The sequence below is a fragment of the Coregonus lavaretus genome, assembly GCF_964263955.1.
Source record: "Coregonus lavaretus genome assembly, chromosome: 25".
Taxonomy (NCBI): Eukaryota; Metazoa; Chordata; class Actinopteri; order Salmoniformes; family Salmonidae; genus Coregonus; species Coregonus lavaretus.
The window spans coordinates 23140588-23159903 of NC_140012.1; the positions used below are offsets into that span (position 1 = coordinate 23140588).

Genomic DNA, 19316 nt, shown 5'->3' on the forward strand with positions numbered 1-19316 from the left:
CGTACTTTTTGGAGAAATGTCCTCTGGTCTGATGAAACAAAAATAGAACTGTTTGGCCATAATGACCATCGTTATGTTTGGAGGAAAAAGGGGAACGCTTGCAAGCCGAAGAACACCATCCCAACCGTGAAGCACGGGGGTGGCAGCATCATGCTGTGGGGGTGCTTTGCTGCAGGAGGGACTGGTGCACTTCACAAAATAGATGGCATCATGAGGAAGGAAAATTATGTGGATATATTGAAGCAACATCTCAAGACATCAGTCAGGATGTTAAAGCTTGGTCGCAAATGGGTCTTCCAAATGGACAATGACCCCAAGCATACTTCCAAAGTTGTGGCAAAATGGCTTAAGGACAACAAAAGTCAAGGTATTGGAGTGGCCATCACAAAGCCCTGACCTCAATCCTATAGAAGATTTGAGGGCAGAACTGAAAAAGCGTGTGCGAGCAAGGAGGCCTACAAACCTGACTCAGTTACACCAGCTCTGTCAGGATGAATGGGCTAAAATTCACCCAACTTATTGTGGGAAGCTTGTGGAAGGCTACCCGAAACATTTGACCCAAGTTAACCAATTTAAAGGCAATGCTACCAAATACTAATTGAGTGTATGTAAACTTCTGACCCACTGGGAATGTGATAAACTAAATAAAAGCTGAAATAAATCATTCTCTCTGCTATGATTCTGACATTTCACATTCTTAAAATAAAGTGGTGATCCTAACTGACCTAAGACAGGGAATTTTTACTAGGATTAAATGTCAGGAATTGTGAAAAGCTGAGTTTAAATGTATTTGGCTAAGGTGTATGTAAACTTCCGACTTCAACTGTAAGATGGAAGGGAGTTCCATGCACTCATGGCTCTGTATAATACTGTATGTTTCCTTGAATTTGTTCTGGACCTGGGGACTGTGAAAAGACTGGTGGGGTAAGTGTAAGTTGACTATGCAAACAATTTGGAATTTACAACACATTAATGTTTCTTATAAAAACAAGAAGTCAGTCTTTCCTCAACTCTCAGCCAAGAGAGACTGGCATGCATAGTATTAATATTAGCCCTCTGATTACAATGAAGAGCAAGACGTGCTGCTCTGTTCTGGGCCAGCTGCAGCTTAACTAGGTCTTTCTTTGCAGCACTTGACCATATGAATGGACAATAATCAAGATAAGATAAAACTAGAGCCTGCAGGACTTGCTTTGTGAAGTGTGGTGTCAAAAAAGCAGAACATGTCTTTATTATGGACAGACCTCTCCCCATCTTTACAACCATTCAATCTATATGTTTTGACCATGACAGTTTATAATCGAAGGTAACACCAAGTAATTTAGTCTCCTCAACTTGTTCAACAGCCACAACATTCATTACCAGATTCAGCTGAGATCTAGAACTTAGGGAATGATTTGTACCAAATACAATGCTCTTAGTTTTAGAGATGTTCAGGACCAGCTTATTACTGACCACCCATTTCAAAACAGACTGCAGCTCTTTGTTAAGGGTTTCAGTGACTTCATTAGCTGTGATTGCTAATGCGTATATAGTTGAATCATCAGCATACAGTGGCAGGTCATTGATAAAAATTGAAAAGTGTAGAGGGCCTAGAGAGCTGCCCTGTGGTACACCACACTTTACATGTTTGACATTAGAGAAGCCTCCATGAAATAAAACCCTCTGAGTTCTATTAGATAGATAGCTATGAATCCACAATATGGATTGAGGTTGAAAAGCCATAACACATACATTTTCTCAACAACAGGTTATGGTCAATAATATCAAAGGGTGCACTGAAATCTAACAGTACAGCTCCCACAATCTTCTTATTATCAATTTCTTTCAACCAATCATCAGTAATTTGTGTCAGTGCAGTACATGACAGGCTACTTTGACACTGAGAATCTGAGCTCAATAAAAACATTTACATTTACATCATTGGGGGGGGGGGGGGGGGGGGGGTAGAAGGATTACTTTATACTATTCCAGGTATTCCTTAAAGAGGTAGGGTTTCAAGTGTTTCCGGAAGGTGGTCAGTGACTCCGCTGTCCTGGCGTCGTGGGGGAGCTTGTTCCACCATTGGGGTGCCAGAGCTGCAAATAGCTTTGACTGGGCTGAGCAGGAACTATGCTTCCGTAGAGGTAGGCGAGCTAGCAGGCCAGAGGTGGATGAACGTAGTTCCCCCGTTTGGGTGTAGGGTCTGATCAGAGCCTGAGGGTAAGGAGGTGCCGTTCCCCTCACAGCTCCGTAGGCAAGCACCATGGTCTTGTAGTAGATGCGAGCCTCAACTGGAAGCCAGTGGAATGTGCGGAGGAGCAGGGTGACATGAGAGAACTTGGGAAGGTCAACTGGATAAGTTGTAGGGGTTTAATGGCACAGGCAGGGAGCCCAGCCAACAGCGAGTTGCAGTAATCCAGACGGGAGATGACAAGTGCCTGGATTAGGACCTGTGCCGCTTTCTGTGTAAGGTAGGGTCGTACTCTGCGAATGTTGTAGAGCATGAACCTGCAGGATCGGGTCACCGCTTTGATGTTAGCGGAGAACGACAGGGTGTTGTCCAGGGTCACGCCAAGGTTCTTTGCACTCTGGGAGGAGGACACAATGGAGTTGTCAATCGTGATGGCGAGATCATGGAGTGGGCAGTCCTTCCCCGGGAGGAAGAGCAGCTCCATCTTGCCGAGGTTCAGCTTGAGGTGGTGATCCGACATCCACACTGATATGTCTGCCAGACATGCAGAGATGCGATTCGCCACCTGGTTATCAGAAGGGGAAAGGAGAGAATTAATTGTGTGTCGTCTGCGTAGCAATGATAGGAGAGACCATGTGAGGATATGACAGAGCCAAGTGACTTGGTGTATAGAGAGAATAGGAGAGGGCCTAGAACTGAGCCCTGGGGGACACCAGTGGTGAGAGCACGTGGTGCGGAGACAGATTCTCGCCACGCCACCTGGTAGGAGCGACCTGTCAGGTAGGACGCAATCCAAGAGTGAGCAGCGCCAGAGATGCCCAACTCGGAGAGGGTGGAGAGGAGGATCTGATGGTTCACAGTATCAAAGGCAGCGGATAGGTCTAGAAGGATAAGAGCAGAGGAGAGAGAGTTAGCTTTAGCAGTGCGGAGACCCTCCGTGACACAGAGAAGAGCAGTCTTGAAACCTGACTGTTTTGGATCAAGAAGGTCATTCTGAGAGAGATAGCAGGAGAGTTGGCTAGAGACGGCACGCTGAAGAGAGGTGACTTGAATCTATCAATAGCCTAGGCCTAGGTGTGTGGAGACACATTGTAGGATTCAATATGAGGAGGAAATTAGTCCTAAAAATGCTTTCCAGTTTCACTGACTCACTTAATGATATACAGCTCAGTCTCCGGTGATGGCCGATGCGTTCGTGCCAAAAGCCTATCTCTCGTTTTACTTTGTAAAACAATATTTGTAAGTTGATCAAATATTTTGGTAGCCTACAACATATTAGAGTCTTCTCTTTTCAGCAGGAACCATTTGCTTTCCAACAATTGTATTTTCAAATTCCAAAAGGCCTGTTTTGTCAGCATGCTGTTTACTGACAGATTTGCCGCGCTTTCCCGACTGTAGACTATGCCTTGTTATTGGGCTACACATAATCTAGAGCTAGGCTATTTAAAAAAAATAAGCTATTGATCCTCTGTGGCTAAATTATAGGCATTCTCATGGTGTAGTCGGCTATTCTGATTTATTTAATTTATTTCTGAACAGACAGCAGTAATTCTATAACTTTGGCAAATGTATTTCCAATTTATCAGGGGTGCTGCAGCTCCTCCAAAACCCTTCACGCGGCTTTGATTCTTTAAGGAAATAAATGATGAAGTGCAACACTGGAGAGATGAGAGTTCCAGGCTCATGTCTATCAGAGCAGAGAGATCATGGAAAGTGAATCTCATTCTAGTTCTGTTAGCGATACGGGGGAGGAGGGGGGGGTTGTTTGACATACATTTAAAAGAAATCTGAGCTTCAGCATCACTCTATTAACGTGGAATTGCCATACAGCTCGGCTCAGTCCCACATCATTGTGTTATCACTTATTAGGCTAAATTATCTTTTGATACAGCCATAGCAGTCTTAAAATGGACCATTACCTTGAATGCAACATTAAGATGTTAAAACATTTCAACTCCAATTGAACGCTGTCTGTGACATTGGCTGACATCTTGTTTCCTCTCTCTCACTCCAGTTGTTTTCAGGAGACAGGTCATTGTGTAGAGATCACGTTTGAACAGGTGGAGTCAGGCTTCTATTTCATCAACCCGGGACCACAATAAGGCTGAGGACGCCAAGTTTGGACCAGTGAGTCACCAACTCATCTTATGCCTTACACAACTCAGCACATACTGTATGTATCGCTCCACCTTCCTCAAACTCCAGCGCCCTAATTTTGTTGACCTTTTTACCAATATCTATGGATTGTACAAGGATTTTAAGTTGGGACTTCGGCATCTGCCACAACTTCATCTTTAGTGTGTCAGCTATGCAGCACCTGGCAGCTAAAGGTATGGCACTGCACTCCCAACAGTCATGTACTGTATGCTTAAACATACTTGTATGCTCATTTGTGTTTCTTAAAGCGGCAATCAGCAGTTATAACAATAACAAAGCTAACGAAACGGGCGGGAGTAAAAGGGATGGGGCCACTCTCAAATTCATAGACAGAGCTATGGATTCAAGGACTGACCATTGCGCTTCCTTCTAAAACCCCATTGGAAACAACCCAAGGTTCCTCACCTCAGACCTCCTCCAGTGGGGTTTGAGAAGGAATTGAGTAGTGAGGAGTTGAGCAGAGATTAATTGGGACAGAGCTCATGTCATTGTTTTAGGTGGAATCTTAAGTTGAATGATACATTTATTCTGTTTGCACATCTTTGTTCTACTTGTGCTCTTTCCACAGATGGCTCTGGCTTGCTGATAACTTCTGCTCTGATGAGACTCCCTTTGTGATTTGACTTCTGTATTACTGACTGTATTCAATAAAACTTTCAATGCCATTCATTTCTAAACGATCAAGTCCATCCTCACTTCCTCCATCACTGCAACGGCTTGTCCGGACTGCTGAGAGGGTCATTGGCTGCCGCTTGCCCTTCATCGAGGACCGAGGTCCAGCATGAGTCCAGGGCAAGGAAGCGTGCAGGAATGATCATGCTGACCCCTTCCACCCCCTCTTCCAAAGACTCCCCTCTTGCAAACGGTTCAGGTCAATCACAACCAAAACCTCCTGCCACCTGAATGAACAGTTTCTTCCCTCATGCCGTGGCCAGTGGTGTAAAGTGCTTAAGTAAAAATAATTTAAAGTACTACTTAAGTAGTTTTTGGGGTATCTGTACTTTCCTTTACTATTTATATTTGACAACTTTAAATTTTACTTCACTACATTCCTAAACATAATTATGTACCTTTTACTGCATACATTTTCCCTGACACCCAAAAGTACTCATTACATTTTGAATGCTTAGCAGGACAGGAAAATTGTCTAATTCACACACTTATCAAGAGAACATCCCTGGTCATCCCTTCTGCCTCTGATCTGTCGGACTCACTAAACACATGCATCGTTTGTAAATGATGTCTGAGTGTTGGGAGTGTGCCACTGACTATCTGTAAATTAAAAAAATGTTGCCATCTGCTTTGCTTAATATAAGGAATTTGAAATGATTTATACTTGTACTTTCACTTTTGATACTTAAGTAAAGTATATTTTAGCAATTACAATTACTTTTGATACTTAAGTACATTTATATTTAAAACCAAATACTTTTAGACTTTTACTCAAGTATGACAATTGGGTACTTTTTCCACCACTGGCCGTGGCCCTCACCAACCAGCCACCTGGTCCACGATGATCCTCTCATCCATGGATTTTTTATTCTGACATGTTTAGCTGGTTTATCATATGTCAGTTTACATTCCATTATTTAGAACTGATTATGTACTGTATGAATTGTAGCAGGTAGCAGATTCAGACTTTTGTGACTTCATATAATTCTAAATCCCCATGTGCTGTGTGTGTGTCCTTGGGCATAATACCCTAAATATTGGGTCCTGCCTGCAATTAGTGAACTCGTTTTATGGTGTTTGCTAGAGCTGACCTACTTTCTGCTTTTCATTTTACAGACGAACGTTGCTGGCTAACAAGTAGATTCCACTCAATTCAAGGTATAGTATACCTATTAGAATTTATTTACCAATTCATTTGGTTATCAAGCTGCTGGGTTTCCTAAATCGTTCGGTGCTTACTGCTCAAGCCGGCTAGCTAGCTAAACAGACGCCTCAAAAGTGCATAGCAAACATAAAGCTCAAAGTAGGCATTCTCAACACTGGACTGGCCAAGGGCAGGTATTTGTTAGTTTGTCTCCAGTGAAAGTGACCAATCTAAGATTTCTAGACACGCACCCGCCTTTAAGCCCCCTACCCATCAGCCTGAAATCCAAACCCAAAGGTGCCAAGACTTGAGAGCGCAATTTAAGAAATTGAGAGTGAAAACTTCACAATGAGAAGTAACTTGCTGGTGGACAATTGAATACATTAAAATTAATATTTTACACATTTGAATTGCGTTTCTTTGCTTACAGGTTTATGTACTGTTTAAGACATTTTTCTTTTTGATCTGTGACAATGATGTTCTGCTCGCTCAGTCACACTAGCAAGCTCTCAAGTTTAATTTGCACGCTCGACTGGCCTGCGCACTCGCGGGACACCTCTGCTAGCTTGATCATATTTATTATCTCTCGATGGTCAGGTAATGATGTTTCATCTTGCTCACATGCGCCATCTCACGCGCGTTCGACTTTTGAATTTGATTTGACACCATACATGTGATTACTGCAAACCTAGACAGGGATGTGTGTGCATATGAAGCCATAGACGGGTTGGTTGTTTAGCAACAAAGCCTACTTGTGCGCAACTATGGGGCAAAACAGGCGGGGTTTGCTTAGATTGTTGACAACATGTAAGCTACATTTCGTCTCCAATGTTTATTGAAAACAAATACATTTGCACAATAAGCACTTCTCTCAAATACATTGCTACAGTTGTTGATTTGCTAGTTAGCAAATTTTTGCCACATTAGCATTGATATGAAATCAGTCAAAACAAGACATTGTATCAATACTGGACCACCCATACACAAAAAAAAATGTATGCACGCATGACTGTAAGTCGCTTTGGATAAAAGCGTCTGCTAAATGGCATATTATTATTATTATGAAATTAGCCACTTACGATTCCCCCACCCCCTGACTTCTGCCCCATGGAAGCACCATCTTTAGCCCAAAGGCCGGCAGATGGAGATATTGAGTCGTTTCAGCTTACCATCCAAAGGGAATTTATGCAGCCGACTATACACTCATATCCTGTGGACCGGTTCGTACATAAAACATTCTCCATTCAGGCTGCAAAGGCATTGACTTCCTCCTTAACTCGATCTAATGGCGAGAAGGCAAAAGAAATGGAAAATATGCACTTTCATTATATAACACCATTGTATGGTGGCTAATGCTACTTCCTGACATTGCGTACAGCGTTCAGAACTAGTGTAAACGGAGTGCTGCAACCTGATTGGCTGAATGTGATTTACAACATCCGGGACTAGCATTTAGCCACTCCAGCATGGTGGAGGAAAATGGTGTTTCATCAAGAAAGTATCCATATTTTCACCATTAAATCGAGTTAAGGAAATCAACACCTTTGCAACCTGTATGGAGAATGTTTTACGTACGAACCAGTCCACGGGGGATAGGAGTGTAGAACCTGCTGCATAGATTCCTTTTGGACGGTAAAATGAAACGACTCAATATCACCATCTGCCGGCCTTTCAGCTAATGTAGCCAATATGAAATGGCTAGCCAGGTTGAGGCAAGGAGAGGGACTGAAGGAACACTGTTATACATTAAATATGCCATTTAGCAGACGCTTTTATCCAAAGCGACTTACAGTCATGTGTGCATACATTTTTACGTATGGGTGGTCCCGGGGATCGAACCCACTACCCTGGCGTTACAAGCGCCATGCTCTACCAATTGAGCTACAGAGGACCACATACGCAAAACCATAACCCCCAAAGTATTTTATTCTACTTGTATTTAATTTCACTTATGGGAGAAAAGTATAACTGCAGTTATATGAAAAGGGGAAAACGTTTTGTTTTAAATGGGAAATGCTTTATCAGGCCACAATCTTATCAACTGTACATCTTGTTACATTAAGCACATTTGGGGGGCAGGGGGGATTAACATTTCAATACAGTGATGTACATGATCGTTTATGTACATTCAACAGAGTTTTACGTTCGAAAGCTTTCCCACAGTCCAGGCATTTAAAAGGCTTCTCGTTTGAGTGTGTAGACATGTGTCTCTTCAGGGAGTCATGGTAGTTAAAGCTTTTGTCACAGAGGGAACATGAATACGGCTTCTCCCCTGTATGAGTCCGGTAGTGCGTAGTGAGATAATTGGCTTGAACAAAGCCCTTTCCACAGACGTTGCACTTGAACGGCCGCTCTCCAGTATGGTATCTCATGTGTATCCTCAGTTCAGCTCTCGACCTGAAAGCCTTATCGCAACTCTTATGATTGCATTTAAAAGGCCTCTCCCCCGTGTGAATCAGATCATGCCTTTTCAATGCATTTGCACAAACAAACTGCTTGCCACAGTACGTACACGGGTAACGCACCCCGCCATGCTTAGTCTTCTCGTGGTTCGCACGGGAATTACTAAGCCTGAAGGGTTTCCCACAATGGCGACATGGGAAACGACACTCTGTGGATTTTTCACCATGGCTATTCTGCATGTGTTGTTTCAGGTCAATGTTGGTACAGAAGGCCTTGCCACACTCCCAGCAGAGACAAGGCCTGTCGTCAGAGTGCCTTTTCTCGTGTTCGACTAGGTCGTAATTGTAGATGAATCTCTTTGGACACTGGGAGCACTGTAAGGGGAGGTTCCCGGTGTGAACCATCTCGTGTTTGATGAGTGAATGGAACTTCTTGTAGCTTTTTGGACAGTGGGTGCAGACGAACGGTCCGCTGAACTTATGGACATCCAGATAGTGTGTTCTGAGGTTTGTGAGCATGAAGCTCTCCTCACACATGCTGCACTGAACGGGCCTGTGCCAAAGCTTGTGTCTGGTTAAAGTTTCTAAGTCAGGCAATACCTTCCTGCACCCTGTGCAATAGAGCGGGCCGTGGATAAGTTTGTGTTTCTTCAGTTTTGATTGGATCGTGAATGTCTTCTCACATTTGTCACACTCAAAACGTATGTTGAAGCTGTCGAGCTCAGCAGCGTCAACTGTCCGAACCTTGCAATAGCGTCTGAGATGGACCCTCAAACCTCCGCTGTGTATGAACTTCATCCCACACTGAGGATGAGGGCAGGAGAAAGGGCGCTCGCCTGAGTGAGTTCTCATGTGATACTCAAATGCTCCAGCAGTCACGTATTTACCACAAATACGGCATATATGTTTTGGTTTTTGGAAGGTTTTTCGGTTTGGCTTCTTTGCTGTGCTGGAGCACTTGGGTCTTTTGGTCTGGCTGAGTTCTGGGTCGTAAGATGGGTCCTGGGGAGTACTGGTGGGGAACGAGTCACTGTCCTCAAGTGTTGCCTCAAGAGTAACACCACTGGGCGGCTCTGTGTCTTCTCCCTCAGGTGACAGTTTCTGGACTGTTTTCGCTTCTCCGAGTGAATAGTGGCGATTCGCAGAGTGAATCTTCATGTGGGTACTCAAGTATCCAATGCGATGCACAATCTTGCCGCACACCTTGCACGTTCTACGGTTTATTGAGGATTGTGCGAATTCTGCCTCACACATAGTAAACGGAGCAATACTGCCCTCTCCAGAGGGAACCTCCTCTTGTTGCAGAGTTCCAAACAGACATGACTTTCTGTGAGTTTGCAAAGTGTACAAGTGCTTGAAAGTCTTCTGACAATTGCGACACTGATAGGTGCGACCGTTCTTATGGGTTTGCATGTGCTTTTTCATGTCTGAAAAGCGGGATAAGACACGTCCACACACTGTGCACATATTGGGGTTTTGGGCTGTTTTAACTGTCTTGCAGACACGTTTTTTCTGTTCTGAAAATTCAGTTATGGTTTGTTTCAAATCACGTGCTAGATATGTCTTCATCTTACTGTTTCTTCTCACTGGTTTTAAGGGCAATGTCAGGTTAGTGGTGTCAATCCTTTGTAGCTCCACTGAGGGCTTGTGAAGCATGGACGATATGATCGTATCAGACAGGTCTATGCTTTTCATTTGTGCAGGGCTAGGTTTTCTGTGTTTTTGTCCATCAGGCATGCCACTGGCGTCATTTCTCTCTCTTTTGTGCCTTTTGAGTTTACTGGCTTTGACTAAAGGCGCCATCTTCCCATCTTCCCCTAAAACTATCACTGTTTCATACACTGGTTCCACCTCTTCAGTCTCAGCAAACTCTGCATTATCCTCTTCCTCCTCATCATTAATAACTGAGGATGCTTTTTCCTTTCTCTCACATTCCACCCTCTCCTCTTCTATTACATCCATACTTGTCCCAGGTTCCATCTTTGTGTACTCTGTCAGTGTTGCAGAGTCCACCTCCAACTCTTTGGTGAATGTATCCATAAAGACGTTCAAGGACGATATGTGTGTTTCTGACTCTGTCTGTTCGGTTGCAATCACCACCCTTTCTACTGGAGGGAGACAGAGAGCTGAGAGAATGCAGTCCCCATCGGTGGGAGACAAAGTATCTAGAAAGGGAAGAGAAGAGGATGAATGAAAGACAAAGTTTGTATAGTGAATAAATGTTAATGTCCCTACAGAAGAAAAGCCAACATCTACATGGGTCCTGTGAAATTGCCTACCATGGTTGTCCAGCTGGCCCAGGTCTCTGTGGTACTGAAGCAGGGTTTTCAGCTGCTGAGGGTGAGACACTGACTCAACACATTCCTCAAGAACAGAGGGGGCGTCGCTGAGCAGCAAGGCAGCCTGACACAATGAGGAATACAGAGAAGGAATATAGGTAGAATTCACATAATGCCTATGTGTCAACTCCATGATTCCTCTATATAATTGTATTTCTACTAGTACCTGTTGGAAGTTTGTCACAGGAAGTAGCTTCTCCAGTCTCGAAAGGAATTGCCACATGAGTTTCTGTATGGCTGCGTCATAACTGGGACCAAATTCTACAGGAAAAACATCCTAAAACAGAGTAAAGGACTATGAGCTAAGAAAAAAGTATTTAATTTGTCAAAATACACAGCAGTCACATGGAAATGACACACAACTATTCCATACCCACATACTCACTGACCTGGAAGAAATGTTTCCTCTCATCTTGGTCTTTCAGAAGGGTTTGAACCAGCCCCAGGAAGTTGGATTCAGATAATCCTACCTCTGCATCAGTCGCCTTAAACACAGAATATCAATATGTTGCCTTAAATCAGGACATCCGAAATGATAGCTTGTCATTTAGGCTGCATATGTTTATGACGTAATGTATCACTGTCATATCAGAAATATTTATGACTGACTGATACAGACATTAGCTGATTCTCTGCCGTGAGCAGCTCACCTGTGTCCCCCAGAGAGGTGTAAGGGTTTGTATCCTGTCCAGGTGTGGCTGAATGGTCTGGAGGTCTGTGATCGGCTTGGAGCGACACAACTCCAGGACCAGCTGAAAGCAGAGCAAACCAGTCAGAAGATGTAGAGGGGACAACATACATTACTAAATATGTTCATATCTCATCTTTCCCCACATAATGATGAGCACCAGCTCCACCCCTCTCTCTCACCCGTGCTCGAAGACCCAGAATAAGTTGGGCCCTCTGACTGTCATTCAGAAGCTCTGGCACCATCTCTGTAACCATGGTAACAAACTCCTCCAGCATCCCATAATCCATCACGTGTCTCTGCTGGATCGTTTGCCAGATGGCTGCTGAGACCAGGCGCAGTGGTGGGACCATGAGGCGCAGAGTGGGGAGAGGAAGAGGGGGACCTGAAACAGAGAATTTGGATTTGATGAGGACAGCAATGCCTTTTGTTACAACTGATTCAGTTATGTTTAGGGTTGAACAATGCAAAAATGGGTGCTAGTGGTAGAAAGAAAATGTGTTTGAGCCAATACTAGCCAGATTGTTCCAACCTGAGATTCATGCAGTAAATACAACCTTTCAGGTCGGAACGGACGGCTGCCTAAATGAGGTTAGTGTGGAGCCGGCGCGGGATACGGCTGAGAAAACGTACCTCAATCCAGAGATGGAAGATGTCGCTGTACTCCAATTATCCCATTATCGAAAATGATTGATCAAGAAAATTTCAATACTGCTCGTTTTTTATTAAACTGCCTTTTTCGTCCTCATGCTAGGTAGCATAAGCCACAGCAGCTATTTTGGAATGGCACATTGCGTTGAGCATCAAAGGATAGTCAGCCAATCAGGCTCCTTTGTTGTTCAACGCAACGTTATATGTGCCATTCCAAAATGGCTGCTGTTGCTGCTGCTACCCAGCATGAGGACGAAAAAGGCAGTTTAATTACAAACTAGCAGTATTTCAATCTTCAACTTATAATTTAGGATAATTAGGAGTACATCGACATCATCCATCTCTGGACTGAGGTACTTTTCCCCAGCCATATACCGCGCCGAATCCGCACTGTCCACATTAACCGTGACACCCAACATTGGAAAAACAAGTTTCCTAAATTGCATCCTGTACAGGTCCAAACCTAAAAAATAATGTCAAACATTACATAGAGCATCTCCTTAGACCCAGATGTATCCATTAGTAGTATTTGTTGTGTCAGTATATTTATTGTGGCTTCAATAGCCTCTGAAACATTAGAAACATGTCCACTCGTTCGAGATGTAACAATTCAAAGATAAACATTTGCATCGGGGACCGATGTGTAAGATAGTACTGCATCGGTCCACGGACCCCAAACCGATCCAAATGTAGCATGCGTCGGTCAGAAAAATTGATTCAAGCGTTACGAATCACATATTCACTAAAATGTTTTGCTCCCATTACTTTTTTTCTAACTACCTACCTTCCGAAAACGCTTCATCTTTTGTGACAACTCAAGCATCCTTTCCTTCAGTGTCGAACTAAGCATATAACTGTGTTGACAGTCAGTGATCTACATGTAATTTTGCATGCCGAACAACCCTAGGGAATATCAGTAACCTAGTCAAACTGTGCACTATGCCCAGCTTCGCTCACTGACCAACGCAAGGTAGGCAGCTTGTTCCTGATTTTGCACATCTGCATGGCACCTTCAGCACTCAAATGCTACAATGGCTTGCACGATATTAGGCTTTATTAGTTGACTGACAACCTATGTAAATCTGCTAGATTTTTGGGTGCTTTCGAGACAAATGGCAACTCGGGAAAAATACTTTGAAGAATCTCAAATATAAAATATATTTTGATTTGATTAACACTTTTTTGGTTACTACATGATTCCATATGTGTTATTTCATAGTTTTGATGTCTTCACTATTATTCTACAATATAGAAAATAGTAAAAATTAAGAAAAACCCTGGAATGAGTAGGTGTTTCCAAACTTTTGACTGGTACTGTATGTATGTACACTATAGGTCAAAAAAGTTTTAGAACACCTACACATTCAAGGGTTTTTCTTTATTTTTACTATTTTCTACTTTGTAGAGTAATAGTGAAGACATCAAAACTATGAAATAATGTAGTAACCAAAAAAGTATTAAACAAATCAAAATATATTTTATATTTGATTCTTCAAATAGGCACCCTTTGCCTTACGACAGCTTTGCACACTCTCTGTCCGACTCATCCCAAACCATCTCAATTTGGTTGAGGTCGGGAGATTGCGGAGGCCAGGTCATCTGATGCAGCACTCAATCACTCTCTTTCTTGGTAAAACAGCCCTTACACAACCTGGAGGTGTGTTGGGTCATTGTCCTGTTGAAAAACAAATGATAGTCCCACTAAGCGCAAACCAGATGGGATGGTGTATCGCTGCAGAATGCTCCAAAACCACCATAAAAAAGCCAGACTACGGTTTGCAACTGCACATGGGGACAAAGATCATACTTTTTGGAGAAATGTCCTCTGGTCTGATGAAACAAAAATAGAACTGTTTGGCCATAATGACCATCGTTATGTTTGGAGGAAAAAGAGGTAGGCTTGCAAGCCGAAGAACCCCATCCCACCCGTGAAGCACAGGGGTGGCAGCATCATGCTGTGGGGGTGCTTTGCTGCAGGAGGGACTGGTGCACTTCACAAAATAGATGGCATCATGAGGAAGGAAAATTATGTGGATATATTGAAGCAACATCTCAAGACATCAGTCAGGATGTTAAAGCTTGGTCGCAAATGGGTCTTCCAAATGGACAATGACCACAAGCATACTTCCAAAGTTGTGGCAAAAAGGCTTAAGGACAACAAAGTCAAGGTATTGGAGTGGCCATCACAAAGCCCTGACCTCAATCCTATAGAACATTTGTGGGCAGAACTGAAAAAGCGTGTGCGAGCAAGGAGGCCAACAAACCTGACTCCGTTACACCAGCTCTGTCAGGAGGAATGGGCCAGAATTCACCCATCTTATTGTGGGAAGCATGTGGAAGGCTACCCGAAATGTTTGACCCAAGTTAAACAATTTAAAGGCAATGCTACCAAATACTAATTGAGTGTATGTAAACTTCTGACCCCACTGGGAATGTGATGAAAGAAATAAACGCTGATATAAATCATTCTCTCTGCTAGCCAGTCTCCAGACCTTAATCCCATAGAAAATCTGTGGAGGGAGCTGAAGGTTTGAGTTGCCTAACGTCAGCCTCGAAATCTTAATGACTTGGAGAAGATCTGCAAAGAGGAGTGGGACAAAATCCCTCCTGAGATGTGTGCAAACCTGGTGGCCAACTACAAGAAACGTCTGACCTCTGTGATTGCCACCAAGTACTAAGTAATATTTTGCAGAGGGGTCAAATACTTATTTCCCTCATTAAAATGCAAATCAATTTATAACATTTTTGACATGCGTTTTTCTGGATTTTGTTGTTGTTATTCTGTCTCTCACTGTTCAAATAAACCTACCATTAAGATTATAGACTGATAATTTCTTTGTCAGTGGGCAAATGTACAAAATCAGCAGGGGATCGAATACTTTTTTCCCCTCACTGTAGTCGCCTAGGTCACTCGTTCTGCCCATTCTAACGTTAAATTGAACAGTAACTGAATGCCTCTATGCCCGTCTGCCTGCTTTATAAATGACTCACTGTCTGTAGGAACGAACCATTTTTGTGAACGGGGTGGTGTACCTAATAAAACAGGCCACTGAGCGTACACCATTTACACACACAGAAGTCAAGCTCAGACAGATCCAGCTCAGAGGCCCAGCTCATGAGCTCCATCAGCAGCAGATTCTAATTTAGAATGGAAAATGAATGTGTTCATGCAACAAATGTTAGTGCATCGAATCGTATCGATTCTTTCTATAATCAAATAGAATCGTACAGATGTAATTAGATATTGGTGTGTGGGTCAGCTTTTTGTTCACCCGCACCCACCCTCAAACGCTAATAACCCATCTGCCCAACTATATGAGATAAAGTGAAAAACGGAGGCCCGCACCAGACCCTAATTTTTTTGCCTAATTTAAATACATTTCGGCTTATAATTTCAAAAAAATTGGTGGGCTATTTCGAGAGCTTGGGACTATGGTTCTATCTGCATTTTTGTCAAAAGTGAGTTATTGACATAGCCTTATTCTGCTCAATGGTCTCTACCTTTATAGTACTATAAATACTCCCAATTGATGTTAATACGTAAAAAAAAAAAAAAAGATAAAAATTGCTGAAACCATTTAAACCAATCAGAGATCGGAACATGAAAGCCAATTATCTCAGAATCATATTTTTGCAGATAGAACCTTTGTTCCAAGATCTCGATTTGTTAGTCAACTGTCTATAATTAAATACATGCAGCTTCTCCTCTGTCATTACATGTTGCCCTAGAAGACTAAATAAACCCTTGCTCACCAGGATGATGTCTTAAATCGATAGAACGAACGCTTCAATCTAGTTGACGTTGGTAAAGTTCTGTCATCTCTGCTTCTTTCGCAGAGCAAAGACATTTAAGCACCGGGGAGAAAAACCAATATAGAAAAAAAAAAAAAATCGAAAGCTGTTAAAATGTTTCTGATAATATTTCAGTTCGGCTTTGATGCATATTTTATGTGGTTGAAATACTATCAGCTTTTATGATGCTGATAACGATAGTGTCGTCTGTAGAGGTGCTAACTGCTAATTCACATTCTCTCAAGATGCTGAAATAAATAAATATTTATCCACTCCTGTTCCAGTCAAAATGTACACTGAACAAAAATAAACACATTGTACCAAGTGTTGGTCCCATGTTGCATGAGCTGAAATACACATGGTGCCAAGTGTTGGTCCCATGTTCCATGAGCTGAAATAAAAGATCCCAGACATTTTCCATGCACAAAGGTTATTTCTCCCAAATGTTGCACACAAATTTGTTAACATCCCTGCTAGTGAGCATTTCTCCTTTGCCAAGATAATCCATCCACTTGACAGATGTGACATATCAATAAGCTGATTAAACAGCATGATAATTACACAGGTGCACCTATTGCTGGGGACAATAAAAGGCCACTCTAAAATGTGCAATTTTGTCACACAACACAATGCCACAGATGTCTCAAGTTTTGAGGGAGCGTGCAATTGGCATTCTGACTGCAGGAATGTCCACCAGAGCTGTTGCCAGAGAACTGAATGTTAATTTCTCTACCATAAGTCACCTTCAATGTTGTTTTAGAGAATTTGGCAGTACATCCAACCGGCCTCACAACCGCAGACCACGCCAGCCCAGGACCTCCACATCCGGCTTCTTCACCTGCAGGATCATCCGAGACCAGCCACCCGGGCAGCTGTGGGTTTGCACAACCGAATAATTTCTGCATAAACTGTCAGAAACCATCTCAGGGAACCTCATCTGCGTGCTCATCGTCCTCACCAGGGTCTTGACCTGACTGCAGTTCGGCGTCATAACAGACTTCAGTCGAATTTGTATAGCGCCTCACAATCACACATAACCAGCACTGCCATCATCCTCTTTTACCACGTCACCAAATCTTTCCCAAGCATTACTTTTCTGGCCCTCTAGTCTATTTTTAACTCTCGCAGCTTTTCTCTTATTGAATTAAACTGACATGTCCTTTTTTCCTCAGAGGATCGACTAACTTTTTATGCCCCTTCCCAAAAGCATTTGGCGATTGGCTTTTAGGCTATTTTGCGCTTACAGTTAGGCCCTAAAGCTTATAGGCTTACTCACTAATGCCAGATAGCCTAAAAATAATGAAAGAAAAACCTCAATGTAGCCTATAGATATAAATCGCATAAGAATTATAAATTCAAGCCCACGCATCACTACTAGATACGTATCGAATCGTCTTGAAAGGGAAAGATGCACATCCCTACCACTCGTCTGACATCACTGGTCCCCTATACAAGCATAGGTTGTAGGCCATCCATGCCGAGTACATGTTAAATATGTTTTCCTGTCTTCTTGAAGATGTAATGTTTATGTAGAAAATTATTAATTGAAGAACAAACAAACTCTGAGCCAGAGCTAGAGGTAGTTTTGTAAGTGTTGCAAAAACGCAACATTGGGCTTATGGGTTGTTAAACTGAGACAGGGCCACATTCATATATTGATAGCCAAGTAAGATATTGTTTCCCTTCCAAATTCTGCAAACGTGGACAAGCAAAAACTTCGAGAGCAAATTTGATGCCCCCGCTACACATCAAATGAACAAATAGGTATATATTTTTTAAACAAAATGAGTGGCTTATGAGCTCAGAATATTGCCATTGACAACGATTAATTTCATGGTGAAGTAGTAAGATCGGCGATGTAAGTTATATGTTCCCCATACATAGAAAATTCACAAAATAGTTGATCCTTTCCAAAAGTATCTGTTTTTGATTGCAAAATAGTTTGTCCTTTAATAAATAAAAAAAATCTACAAAATACTAAAATTGGGATTGGTCAAGTTGATCAATTTGGCTATCAGACCAAATATGGACTTCATTTCAGATTTAAATACCATTACAATGTTTTCCATCAGATGTAAATGCTTTGGATCAATTTTTGTGATTTTAATAGAATTTCACAGTTTTCTTAACACACATTTATCCTACCGTTAAAGCCCAATGTTGCATTTTTGCAACATTTCCTGAAAATTGTTCTACAAACTTGAAATTCAAAAAACTGATTATTTTCCTAATCAGAGGCCTTTTACATGCATTTCTAAAGGGTAATAAAAAAAGACAAAGATTAATACTGCTGTTCATAACCAAGTGGAAAGTCCTAAATACCAGTTGGTTGCATTGAAGTGCTTGGAACTCATTGAGAAACGCAGATTGGCAAATGGCCAACAAGCTGCTTCAACCATAAACTAAAAGTACAGCTCTCATGCTTGTAAACAAATTAGTGTTCAAAAACAATATTAATAGATTGCTTTTCATAAATAATGGTTTGCTGTTACATTTAACTGCCGAAAATGCCGTTATCATGGTCATTTCCTTAATAGGTGAAGTCAGAGGTCACCATGTGGGAGAAATCTGAGCTCCGGAATGATAGAAGAGTTTCCCACTAGTAATTTCCAGTTGGAGGGGCGTTCAGATGGATTTTCCCCTGTCTTTTATGGTAAATACCTCCTTCCCACTTCACTTGGTTATTAACGCAGGGTAAGGTATGTTTCCCTGCTCAGGCATTACACATGCGTCAACCAATGGTTGCATGCGACGTCATCGACTGCGCAGTCAGGCAACAGATTGCTATATGTGGTTAGCTGATACGTAAAATACAATTCCAGGCGTTTTAAGATCTGGCATGCGTCCGCAACGCCGTGCAGAGGATCGCGGCCTAACTCTGTGGTTCAGATGTATTTGCTGCCTGAATCTCAGGTCGGAACAGTCTGGTTAAGCCAATAGTATAATATTGCCAATACATGACTAGCTAGCTATATCAAAATAAAAAATAAAGAACCGAACAGTTCCCTACATTTAACAAAGGGAAAAGGAAGTGAACTTAACTGGCTAAGGTTAGCTAAATAGCTAGCTAGGTTGTCTGTACTAGCTAGCTAGTTTGTATCAGAATGATTACAAATTGTACTGCATTTTACCATTTTGTCCTGAAGTGTGTCCTGTCATCGTGCGGTCTTCGCTGCAGTCGCATCTATACTTAAGAACTGTGGTGACGTTGTAAGGTTTATCAAATGAATTTCCGGCCGCAAAGTTATTGAATGCGAAGCTGTGTAAAGCGCCAAATATTTGCCTCGTCCTCTCTGGA

The 19316-nt window shown here is 42.4% G+C and overlaps 1 protein-coding gene and 1 pseudogene across 2 annotated transcripts in view; both read right to left on the reverse strand.

The window, feature by feature from the left end:
• LOC311100565 (diacylglycerol lipase-beta-like) overlaps positions 1–5860 on the reverse strand; it is a 44185-nt pseudogene extending 38325 nt beyond the window's left edge. Inside the window, exon 1 of the transcript in view lies at positions 5823–5860. The product of the transcript in view is annotated as a diacylglycerol lipase-beta-like (transcript). The remainder of the gene's footprint in view (positions 1–5822) is intronic.
• Positions 5861–8141: 2281 nt separating this feature from the next.
• Positions 8142–19316, reverse strand: LOC311101065 (uncharacterized protein). Its single transcript, XM_084142107.1, has 7 exons — positions 19150–19316; positions 11758–11960; positions 11538–11639; positions 11277–11372; positions 11054–11164; positions 10828–10951; positions 8142–10713 (listed from the first exon to the last, which is right to left on the reverse strand). Exons 1-7 carry the CDS (start codon positions 19175–19177, stop codon positions 8240–8242), a joined length of 3138 nt encoding a protein of 1045 aa, XP_083998233.1. The 5' UTR covers positions 19178–19316; the 3' UTR covers positions 8142–8239.